Raw genomic sequence first — 12722 nt, forward strand, 5'->3', positions numbered from 1 at the left:
AATATGATTTCCTTAGGCTATCTCTTAGATCTGACATTACTATGTATACAGGTTTCCCTGCTATCCAGAAGTATAGCATTCCTTTGAAACCTTTCGTAAGCCCAGGTGGCATAAAGGGAAGAAGCAATTACCTTAGGACAATGGATGCACAAAGTAAATTGAGATAAAGCACAGATGCTTACAGACATAGTTCACCGCTGTGGCGGCTTGATGTTGAGTGGCACTTCCGGTGCCACTCTTGCTGCTAAGGGTGTGCGCTGCTTCTGTAACAGCTTGCTGCAAACGCTTTTCGCCGCCTTTTTCCTGTGAAAGCAAAAATCCTCTTTGGATTTCTTTTGGTTAGCCAAAACAGGTACTAATGTAGGTCTTTCGTGAAAGCTAAGTGGCGTGAAGCGAACTTTCAAAAAGCTGGAGTTACCTGTTTTTACATTCCCCAGTGGTGTGGTGTGTCTGTATCCTTACCCATTTGATAGGCAAACATTGATACTCTCCTTTTTCCAATTTGCGTTAAAAAAATTCTATTGATGTTGCACCTTCAAAGAAGACTTCTTGAGTGAAAAGCTGGCCTTAACTAGTTGATTGGCTAGGTTTCTTGTGTTTATCTGTTTTTTAAATTGTATCACTGCTGGGATTTCTTTGATATTGTTTCTGTCTTTGCCCAAGTTTCCTATTGTGGTGGTAGTATTTTTTCCATTGATATGTTTTGAGCTATTAGACTCTTAACATAGTAGTGTTAACACAATCCTTTTTCATATATGATGCAGTTTTTTTCAGTTTGACATGTCTTTTAACTTGAGTGATTTTTTTGTCAGTATAGTAGTTTTTAAAAAATAAGATTTTTTGTCATGCCTAACTCCTTTGAATTAATGCTTAGATCATTGGTTTTATGGTTTTATCCTTTTTCTAATGGGATTTGGACTCCAAATTTGCTGCTAATCACCACTTTATGTTTATCCCACAAATTTGGTACTTCATATCTTCATCTGACATAGCAAACATTTTTTTCTAATACTTCTTGTGATTTATTCTTTGACCATTGTTTTGTTTAGGTGCTATTCAATAATTTCCAAATGTATGGTGATTAAAAAATTTTTTTTAGTTCTTGTATAATTTTTAAAGGTTACTTTCCATTTACAGATATTACAAAATATTGGCTATATGCCCCATGTTGTACAATACGTCATTGAGCCTATCTTAACCCAGTAGTTTGTACCTCCCACTCCCCCACCCACCTATTGCCCCTCCCCCAAGATTTTTTTTTAACAGTTCTTAGGTTAGTATTATGTTTAGAAAGACCTTTTCAATTTATGATCGCAAAAGCCACTACCTAAATCCTCTTCTGGTGCGTCGATGGATTTTTTTAAAAAATTTAAGTATTTAAATCTGTCTGGAATTTATTTTGTTATTTATTATTTTATTTATTTTATATTTCACAATATGTCTAGCTAGCTATTCAGTACCATTCATCCACTTGAAAACCACTGTTTTGAAAGGTAACCATTTAAATTCCTTTATATTCTTTGCTCTATCTTGGGATTTGTGTTCTTTCAGTCTTTGTCAATTTACTTATATGCCAGTCCCATCGGGATTTGATGTAACTTTATAATATACCCTAATATCTATTAGGGCAAGTTCCCCTTAACGGCTCTTTTTCAGAATTTTCTTGATTGTTGTCACCCATCATTTTTTCCATTAGAATTTAGAATTTCTGTTTCTGTTATTAACAATAGAGGAAATCTCAAAGACATAAAGAGAAGAAATGAAGACTTGGTTCTTCTCATCTCCTTTAGTGTTCTAGGAGATTCCCAGCCTGAAGTTGAATAATGACCAACTAAGGTTTTTTATTTGTTTTTTCACCTCTACTTCCCCAGAGTGAAATAAAACCACACTGAAAAAAAGTCATCATTACTGAGTTAGCATTTGGTGGCTATTAAATTTACCTTGGTTTGAGAGACTCTCTTAATATCCAAAACTATATCTATCCTTGTTACTATTTTTTTTTGCGGGGACTACACCACACACCATGTGGGATCTTATTTCCCCAACCAGGGATTGAACCCGTGCCCCCTGCTGTGGAAGTGCAGAATCTTAACCACTGGATCTCCAGGGAAGTCCCATCCTGTTACTATTAATAGAATTAAGTAATGCTATAGCATGAAATTAGTATATCTTATGTGATATAGCATGGGAGAAATACGTTTGATAATCTTTCAACTTTTTAAAAATCTTTTTTTCCAGCCACCTGTCTTTACCAGTTTCCAAGACTATGTTACTGGGCTTCAGACTTTAATTTCGAATGTTGTGGATCATATTAAAGGACTTGAAACACATCTAATTGCACTTAAACTTGAAGAACTTATTTTAGAAGACACTTCCCTCTCACTGGTAAGAGACTGTATGGTAAGAGACTATAGTTGATCAGCAATAAGTTATATATAGACATTCAAGTGTTCTTATTGTTATCACAGGGACAAGTTAATTTTTAATTCATTATTCTCTCCTTATGGGAATTGTGATTAGAAGGTGCCTGGCACTGGTTTTTTGCTGTGGTCTTGGTGGTGGTGGTGTCTCCTCTCCCTTCATCCCCCCTCCCGCTTTCCACCTTTGAATACATTTTTGGGGGTGTTCTTTTACTATGAAAACAACTGATGAATTGTTGAAGAGTAGAATTAGTATTGTCCCTGTTTTGAGCACCATAGGAAACCAGCCATACTTTTGAGATTCAGGGACAATCTCCTTGACTGAGAACTTACCTGCTGTTGGATTGGCTGGTTTCTTTGCCAGCCCAGCAGTTATCACATGGAAAAGGAAAGATGCTGGACATCAGAACTAATTATGTCAGTAATAATGAGGCCAGAGCAAGCCAGCCAAAAAGGAATGGAAACAAGTATGGAATCAAAGGTACTAGTCAGTTTTCTCCTGATCATTATTTTAGGCTGGTTTCTTAAAATTCTGCTAGCAAAATCCCTGATAAAGTCTCACTTTTAAAAATGTGGATTCTTGGGCTTCCCTGGTGGCGCAGTGGTTGAGGGTCCGCCTGCCGATGCAGGGGACGCGGGTTTGTGCCCCGGTCTGGGAGGATCCCACATGCCGCGGAGTGACTAGGCCCGTGAGCCATGGCCGCCGAGCCTGCGCGTCCGGAGCCTGTGCTCCGCAACCGGAGAGGCCACAACAGTGAGAGGCCCGCGTACCAAGAAAAGAAAAAAAAGGGGATTCTTTTAAAAAAGTTAATTAAATAAAACAAACAAATGGTGTCAGGTGAGTTAACATGCACCAGCTTGGAGTAGGTTTAGGATTTTGATAGGAGCCAGAAGAGCAATGGTGGAGCCACCTGATTCTGGCTAGTTGTTCCAGTGATGAAACTCCGATCATGAGGAAATGCTTTCCTTGAGTAGTTTGACCTAAGCCTCTGCTGATGAGGAAGCTCATCCAGCAATCTGAGGGCAGGCATCATCCTAGCCTAAGACCTCCACCCAGGCCCTTCTAGGGAAGGGAGTGAATGGAATCTTGCTTGGCACACCAGCTTTAAAAGGTTGTAAGCCCCTCTTTTGTAAAATGTCAACATGTTAGAGCTTTGAAAAAAGGGCTTACTGTGGGAAAGGGCTCAGAGCATTTAACATTTCCAAAGACTGATTAAAGAAAGCAGACAAGTGTTGGCTAGAAGTTTGGTTTTAGCCAGTTAAGCTATATATTCAACTGCTTTCTTATGTCCACTAGAATGAATATAGACTTCAGTGGTAATTAGAGGTACTGATTGATGGATTATTAATTCTTTAGTATTTTTGTCTTCCTTTTTTTAAGCCTTACATTGTTTTAAAAAGTAAAATATGTACATGGTAAAAAAAAAATTCAGAGTAAAGAAAGAAAATCCAGTGAATTGCCTCCTTTCCATTCTAACCCATTCCCTAGTTCCCTTTTTAGAAGGAACTGCTGTTATCAATGATTTCTTGTGTAATCTTCCTGAGTTAGAGAACCCATTTGCAAGTACGTTATGACCGTGCCCCTCCCCCCCACATCTTGCCTTTAAACACAAATGATAGCGTATTATACATATTGTTTAGTCTCTTGTTTTTCTGTTTAGTCTCTAGGAGATCGTTACATATAAGTAACTTATCTACCTTGTTCCTTTTAACTGCTCTGTAGTGTTTCACTGTTTCTCTACAGACAAAAATGTATGCTTGTTACAAGAGAATTAGAAAATAGAGAGTAGCACCTCCCAGTCCCACCATCCAGAACCACCTCCACCTCTCCCTCTTCTCTATCACCTTTAAACACATTTGTGTCTGCCATTAGCCTTTATGACTTCCAGGTACTTGGTTACCCAGTAAAGGCCTAGTAATTAAATCCTTGTGAAACAGGTACATCCCAGGCAGGAATCTGCCTTCCGCCCCCACATGCATGCCAAAAGGTCTTTGCTAGTCCTTTTGGACCCCTTTTACCTATAAAGAGATCTGGTAATTCATAGTAGTAGATTTGGAGCTGTTTAACTTTTGACTTTTTAGATTAAATGCAAACTCATTCTGTGCTCTAAACTCCCATCCCCTTTTGTGAATAGTATAGAAAAGTAAGAACTCGAAATTATAGTACCTATTTTTTAAAATCTTAAGGATTGCACACTTGGACAGATGTCACATTGCTTCATGTGGTTGGGCTTTGCCGGACATCTTTGAGATTTTCTATAAGTAGATATAAATTTATTGAGCTCACTATTGTTGGGCTTAAAGCTTGTAGAAATATAATGATCAAAGACCTACTGTAGAGAGTCTGGCTGTAGAGCGATGCATACAAATTACTAAATTGGAGATACGATATAGGCACAGAAATCTGAGTGAGTCAAAAAGAGTCTCACTGGAAAGGGGACATCTGAGGATTAATAAATTTTCACCAGGCAGACAGGAATGGAGGAAAGGAATCCCAAGCAGGAGGAGGCACAGACAACAGCACAGAGGCAGGAAAGTGAATTGTGTGGTGCACCATGAGTCATTTGGCAGAGCCAGAGCCCATGGTGATTTCGGACACAGGCAGTAGTAAGCGGCAGCTTGCATCAAGCAGCAGTGAGCAGTAGTAGGAAGCAAGATCTTAGTTCCCAGACTGGGAGTCCTAACCATTGGACCACAGGGGCCAGCAGCTAGGGCCTGGGTCCCTAGTCCTTACATGCCTTGGCAAGAAAGAATTCAGGCAAGGAGGCAGAAGGTAAAGAAAAGTAAAAAGTTTATTGGAAAAGCAAAGTACATGCGGAAAGATGCACAGGCGAACTCAGAGAGTAGCGCCTTTGGGAAGTTTAAATCCTTTATAAGGTGTCAGTCTTCCGGGTCTTTGTCTTCTTTTTGGCCAGTTGTATTGTTTTGACCCCAGGGCTAATTTGTTTCTGGACCCTCCCCTGGGTGCGCACGCACCTCTAAGTTAAGATGGATCCCACTGCAAAGGCCTCTGGGAGGAGATGGCAGGACTTACTATGGTCTGGCATCTCCTGCCTTTTTGACGCTGTGTAGGCTTTTGCACATGCGTAGTGTTTCCCTTGCCCCAAGGATGGGAGGTGTGTGACCTCTGGATCATTTAATAGGGTTTAGTCCCAGTCTGTCCCTGCCATAAAAATGCCCAGTGTCCGGTTATTTACCCTGTTCCTGTTTCTTTGGTTTTTTTTGTTTTTTTTGGCGGTACGCGGGCCTCTCACTGCTGTAACCCCTCCCGTTGCGGAGCACAGGCTCCGGACACGCAGGCTCAGCGGCCATGGCTCACGGGCCCAGCCGCTCCACGGCATGTGGGATCTTCCCGGACCGAGGCACGAACCCGTATCCCCTGCATCGGCAGGTGGACTCTCAACCACTGCGCCACCAGGGAAGCCCCTGTTGCTGGTTTTTATATTGAGGTGCACATCTCGAAATATAGACAGGAGTCTAGTCATAAACATGTAGTCCTGGAGCCCGTTTGTCTCTTGCTTCAGGAAATGTAAATAGGGACTGATAATGAATGTCCAGCCTGGAGCTCATCTTCTCCTCATCCCATGAGGTGTGAACAGGAGGCCAGTTGTAAATGCCTAGCCTGGAGCCCATCTATCTCCTGCCTCAGTGGTATGTGGGAAGGACTGTTGGATACAAAGGTGACAGGCATAGTAGCCCTGCTGTTGTCAAGAGGATTGAGTGGTTGTTCTTGTTGAAAGATCTATCTGCCTCCTGAAATGAGGAATAAGATTTCTCATTTTGATTATTCTAGAGGTTATCCTTAACTCTGGGCTACTTGCTAGATTTTCCAAGCCCTGGTTCTGTCTTCATCTTTTGACCTTGGGAAAGTCGCTTAACCTCTTTGGGCCTCAATTTCTTTATTTGGAAAATGGAAATCATAATAATGTTAATGCAAGCTCGCATGCCCAGTGCACAGTGAGCCGAAACAAACTGAAACATTGGAGTTTGGAGCAGAGAAAGGTTTATTGCAAGACCATGCAAGGAGACGGGTGGCTCATGCCCTAAAAGCCCAGAACTCCCTGAAGGGTTTCAGCAAAGCATTTTTAAAAGCCAGGTGAGGGAGGAGGGTCGCAGGGTGTGTGATCAGATCGTGCACAGTTCTCTGATTGGCTGATGATGGGGGAACAGGGTGGTGTCACAGGGGTTAACTTTATCAGTCCTTAGGCTCCAGGAGGCCTGGGGCTTATGTGCTCATGGTCATCAAGTAGTTAACATCTTCCATTTGGTGGGGGGATTGATTTCACATCTGCAAAACAACTCAGGAAATTTGCATCAAATACTATTATCTAGGTACTTCAGAGAAGAGCTAAAGCAGAGGATATGGGGGAAGGCCTGTCCCAGGAAGGCCCCATAGTGTCCTGCTCAGGTAAAATAATACCTACTTCATAGGGTTATAGTGAAGATTAAACAAAACAATAATGGCTGTATATTGCCTTATTTTGTTAAAGTCATGATACATATAACATACTGAGCAGCACGGGCCACCAAATATTGGATCCATGTAGTGCTTAGTACTTTCTTTTGGGTTAAAAAAAAAAAAAAAGAAAAAAAAACAACTTCAGTTCCATTTACATTAGGTTCACTTTTTTCTTTCCTTCCTTTCTTTCTAAACTTGAAACACTATGAACAAGGCCTCTGGAGTACTACCTCTAGTCCTGGTCCCCTTTCCTCTTCCCTAGCGGTATCCACTGAAACTGGTTGTATGCCAAGACACCCTCCCCTCCTTATTAAAATATTTATTTATTTTGGTTGCACCAGGTCTTTGTTGCAGCATGTGGGATCTTTTAGTTGCAGCATGTGGGCTCATAGTTGTGGCATTCGAACTCTTAGTTGTGGCATGCATGTGGGATCTAGTTCCCAACTAGGGATTGAACCTGGGCCACCTGCATTGGGAGCGTGGAGTCTTAGCCACTGGACCACCAGGGAAGTGTCCTCCTCCCCACCCTTTTTTAAAAATCCATCTGGTCTTAATGTAACTTTATAATGTACTCTAACATCTGTTAGGTTTTTTTAAAGTAAATTATATACACTTTATTTTATTCAGAAGCATAAATTCAACCAATGAGTTCTTCACTCAACCAATATTCAAGAGTTCTGTTCAGGCTACTGCATCTAGATCAATCTTGTTCTTCTAAACAACTGTATAGTGTTCAAAATATGAATGTACCACATCCATTGGACATATTTTAGGTTGTTTCTATACATTTGCTTTTACATATAGTACTGAATGAAATGTATTTGTGTACATACCTTTTTATGCACTTGTTGGGTCATAAAATGACCCACTTGTTGGGTCAGAAACTTGTTGGTTTCTTTTGGGCTTTAAAGTACTGCCAACTTCATGTAAAGCTAACCAGTTTTCAGCCAACCTTCTTTCTGTGTTTGAACACTCCATCCCCTTTATTTTTTGTGCTTTCTACCACAGGTCAAACGTGCAGCAAATATTTAACTCACATATTTGAGCAGCCTTAGGAAAACTGGTCTTTTTTTAGTTGTTTGGCCTCTGGAACATGATCGTGGACTTTGTCAACATGGAGGGAGGCCTGTCAATATTGTAACTAGAAAAGATGATACTGGTAAATTTGATGCCTTTAAAAAGTGGCTGTGATAAGTCTAAATGAATAATAAATTTCTACTTTTTTTCCGATGAAACTAATAATAAGAAATCTCAATTTTTCCACTTTGTACAGCTCATAACAAAATAGTAGTAATTTTATGGCTAAAGTACTTAGTAATAATTTTCTAACATTTTTTCTTTTTTTAAAAAAAGTATTTATTTATTTATTTATTTATTTATTTATTTATTTATTTATTTATTTATTTATTTATGGCTGTGTTGGGTCTTCGTTTCTGTGTGAGGGCTTTCTCTAGAAGCGGCAAGCGGGAGCCACTCTTCATCGCGGTGCACGGGCCTCTCACTATCGTGGCCTCTCTTGTTGCGGAGCACAGGCTCCAGACGCGCAGGCTCAGTGGTTGTGGCTCACGGGCCCAGTTGCTCCACGGCATGTGGGATCTTCCCAGACCAGGGCTCAAACCCGTGTCCCCTTCATTGGCAGGCAGATTCTCAACCACTGCGCCACCAGGGAAGCCCCTAACTTTTTCTCTTGATGAAAACTAGAAATCAGAAATCTCGCTTTTCCGACTTGATATAATTTATAACAAAGGTTACTTGAAAGATTGGTAATGCTAAAGCAACAGGGGTCTCAGTGAAAAGTCACATGGAAAAATATACATCTGTGATGAGTTTAGCCATCTTTGCATTTAATGAAATTGAAAATGACCCACTCTATTCTGATGGAGCTTGCAGTGAGACCAGAGGTAGTGGTAATTTTAATTAATACCTGAGGATCTCTAATCTGGGGGAATGCTTTCTGAGCAAGACCACTAATTCTTGTTTCCTTTGTAGGAAGAGAGAAAATTTTCAAAGACTGTACAAGGGAAGGTGCAGAGCAGTTACCTGCACTCACTTCTGGAAATTGGGGAGCTGCTGAAAAAAAGACTTGAGACTACAAAGAAACTAAAAATTTAAGTTAGTGTGAACCACAAGCACTGATGACTCTACAACAGAAAATGACATCATCTTCCCAGGCAAAAGCTACATCTGATTGACCATCATTTTAATCCAGAACTTCCTCATAAAATGCATGAAGGACTTTGATCGTGAATTAATTTTTTAGGTATTAAATGTGTACAACTGATTAAATTATTGTATATAAACCAGAAGCAGGACCCTCATCTGGGTTTGACCACTTTTTATACATGTTCATATGCATATGGCAGCCACAAGAGAACCCCACTCTTCTTCCCTTCTATCACCAGAAACATCTGGTGGGGTGGGGGGAAAGCAGCAATAGAAATTAAGCATAAAGCATTGACCTCAGAGCAGCTGAATGGCCCTACCATTATAGCAGTGCGTGTTTTGGTCTGGTCCTTGAGCCTTAGGAAGCAGAAAGCAGAAGAAGAGGGGGACCATGATTGGGAGCAGGCCCTCTTTCCACATTAGCAGTTTAGTTTTGAGGCTTCCTCAAATGCTTGGCTCCCACAGAACCCAAGGCAGGTACCCAAAGGACCTCAGATGAAATTTGGCATAAGCACCTGCCACTGAAGGACATCACTCCGATGCCCACAGGCTGTCGGTTTTCAGCTTAATAATCCCAATGGCCGAGACATCCCCATCCTAGCTCCTGTGAGAGTTAAATCAGAAGTAGCCTTCTGTTACCTTACAGCTGTTTGGAGGGGAAAGTAGTGCAGACCACTGATAAGCCTGCTGAGGACTAGCTTGCTGTCTTTTGTCTACTTGGGAAAGATGGGAATCACTGTTTTAAAGAAGAGAGGTGTACATAATTTATGCAGGCAAGTCTAATACCAGTGTCATTGGTTTTGTGAGCTATATATATATATGTATATGCTTTTACATATATACGTATATTTTCAACCGTATATACATGTATATGTAAATGTATATACATGTATATATGCTTGAAAGTAAAGATTTTATACTTTAGTGTTTTTTAAGTGGGAGGTTTGAGAAGGAAGAAAGGAAGGAATGTATATTAATATGGATTTAATCTAGATTTTAAGATTTAGGCTGGCAAAAGAAATGTTATCAGTTGGGCTTGAGGTTCAGTTTACCTTTTTCAAACTTGAGAATTATTACCAGGATGGTGTTTACTTTGTTCATCTGGAGCTCCCCAAGACTATGGCTTCAGAGGTTGGTTTGACAGAAAAGATAAACATTGCTCTTGAAAATGTTACACATTTTATACAACTGCTTTGGTAACTTTTTTGTGTTTGAATCTGTGCCTCTGTTTTTGGTCTTTGTTACCCAAATACCGTTAAAGTTAATAATTCTGAAAAGCAAAGAAATGAATTTGATGAGGAGATTCAAATATCTGATGGAGGATTGGTCTTGAAGACCTTCAAGGTCCTTTCCAACTCACTTCTCCAGTGAAATGTGATACTTTTTTCTTTTAAAAGCAACCAAAAAAGAGCTTGGAAAATCTCTGTATGCAAAGCAATTGCATTTTGTCCCTATCATTTTGACTTTCTTAGATTCACAATTTGGTAGGGTGATTAATAACTGTCTCAACTTGTAGGGAAACTTTTTTGAAAATTACTGAATTACATGGTCAAAATAAGACTTGTTGGAAATCCTAGTCTATCCAGTAATTAAAAAAAAACAGTTTTGATGTTAATTGGTAGCCACAACTGTTATACCCCACCCCAAAAGAAAAGAACTGCCTTGAACAAGATGAATTAAAAATTCTGATTGATTCTGAATCTAACTTAATAACATCATAATTTCATAAAACTATGGTCTATTTAGATGGAACTTTGTGTATGGGGTTGGGGGTATGTGTGTATGGCATGTGTTCTTGAAATGATGTTTCTTTGAATATCCAAAAATACTATACGTAGAAATAGAAATGTTCTTTGAAACAAGTCTATTAACTGACAGTGATCATTCTAGCATATGTGTGCTCAGTGGGCTGGCCTTGGTCCTCAGGGACAGTGTGTGACTCCAGTGGTCTACCTACCTAGTCTCTTGCCTAGGGGCATCTGGGTCCTCTACTGGTTTTAGTGACAGATAATGTTACATTGGGGTTATGCTTCCTTTGTTACATGTTGATTTCCCTACTAAATGTAGCATTTCAATTACATCCAACCTCTTACATTTTGAGATAATTGTAAAAAGAATGAAATTATGCAGAAATGGCCAATATCTTTTATTGATCTGTTCTTTTGGAAATTGTCATGCACTATAAATTGTGTACAGTTAAAAAAAAATATATATATATACACATATATTCTTACATGAGTAAAAAGCACCCTCTCCAGCAATTGTATGTAATTGGTATTTGAAGAGAATTCCCAAATAACTCATTGCTGCTGCTGCTGTTTTTAGTTTGTGTGGGTTTTTTGTTTTATTTTGTTTTTGTGTGGAAAACTGATATTTAAAAAAAAGAAAAGGAGAAAAAACACGACTACTGTTTACAGACTGAAAAATTACTGCTTTTTATACTACTGAGATCCTAAGACTCTCCAAAGCAAACATTTGGTTTAAATCATTTATCTGATGTGGATAAAAGGTAGAGAACTTTTTAGTGTTCTCCACATAATGGAAAATGTACAAATGCCTAGCTGTGTTGCCCATCAATTTTGTATATTTTCATAATTTTAATTGTTCAAAATTGCATTATATTTTGCAATCACTATGTTCAATCTGGATTTGTCTTTCATTCTAACTTTTAATATAAAAAGGGGTTTCAATGTATCTACAGCCTTGTTATTGAAACTCTTCCTACTTTTTTGCTGTGATTTATTAATATGGGAAGTATATATTCTTCCTTCTTCAGAATTAAGTGAAGCATAGCAAATCTATTTAAAATGGATGGGTTAATTTATTTAAACACTTTCATCTTAAGTTGGCATTTCTGCCTGGTTCATTTTTGTTCAGATTCCTAGAAGCCACAACCTTTTAAATGGTGTAAGTCATCTCAATTTTGTATTGTTATATTCCTCAGCAAGATGGTAATATTTGTGAATTTAAAATTATTCCAAGGCCACTAGTTATTTTGTTTAAAGTACCTTGCGTGCTCGCATTCATTAATTCAACATTTATGTGTTGAGCACTTATTTACTACGTGCCAGATTCCGTGTTAGGCTCTGCTGATATAATGGTAAATGAACTCTATATCCTAGTTAGTGGCTGAAGTGGGGGAAGAGACAATAAAAATAAATATTAGTTTGTAATTAAGTCCTGATTAATAAAATATGTCAGGGTATGTGATACGTGGGGTCACAAGAGGACCTCTTGAGTGGTGCCATCTGACCTGAATGATGAAGAGTCAGCTATTGAAAAGCAAATACAAGTCAAAGGCCCCAAGGCAGGAAACTGCTGAGCATGTTCCAGAGACTGTAAAAAAAAAGGCTCAAGTGCCTGGGACTTAATGAAAGGAGCGGAAAAGGGGTACAGATTGAGATAGAAGGTGGAGTGGGGATTAGAGCAATCAGGATTTTGTAGCCAGGGGAAGAAATGAGATTTCTAAATTTAGTGGGAAGTTACTGGAGGATTTCAGGCAGGCGGATGACATGATTTATCCAAGGGTATATGAACCCATAGGCTGAGATCATTTATTCAGACACACACAGTAGAAAGAGGAGCTGTTTGTTTTTCCTCCTAGTTGTTTCCTTTCTGTCCTATGATACTAAATGCCCTTATTTGAGCCCTGAAAAAGTTCTTGCCTGCTTCTTCAGTTA

General features: G+C 39.3%; 1 protein-coding gene across 5 annotated transcripts in view; it reads left to right on the plus strand.

Annotated features, from left to right (window-relative positions):
• NAA25 (N-alpha-acetyltransferase 25, NatB auxiliary subunit) overlaps positions 1-11736 on the plus strand; it is a 73883-nt gene extending 62147 nt beyond the window's left edge. For 3 of the 5 annotated variants that reach the window (XM_033837021.2, XM_033837018.2, XM_033837019.2), the window contains 2 exons: positions 2239-2385; positions 8869-11736. In XM_033837021.2, the coding sequence (XP_033692912.1) occupies positions 2239-2385; positions 8869-8991 (270 nt within the window). In that variant the 3' untranslated portion in view covers positions 8992-11736. The other 2 variants (XM_033837022.2, XM_033837020.2) reach the window with 2 other exon arrangements.
• The last annotated feature ends 986 nt before the right edge of the window (positions 11737-12722 follow it).

Source organism: Tursiops truncatus, chromosome 13 (assembly GCF_011762595.2).
Source record: "Tursiops truncatus isolate mTurTru1 chromosome 13, mTurTru1.mat.Y, whole genome shotgun sequence".
Taxonomy (NCBI): Eukaryota; Metazoa; Chordata; class Mammalia; order Artiodactyla; family Delphinidae; genus Tursiops; species Tursiops truncatus.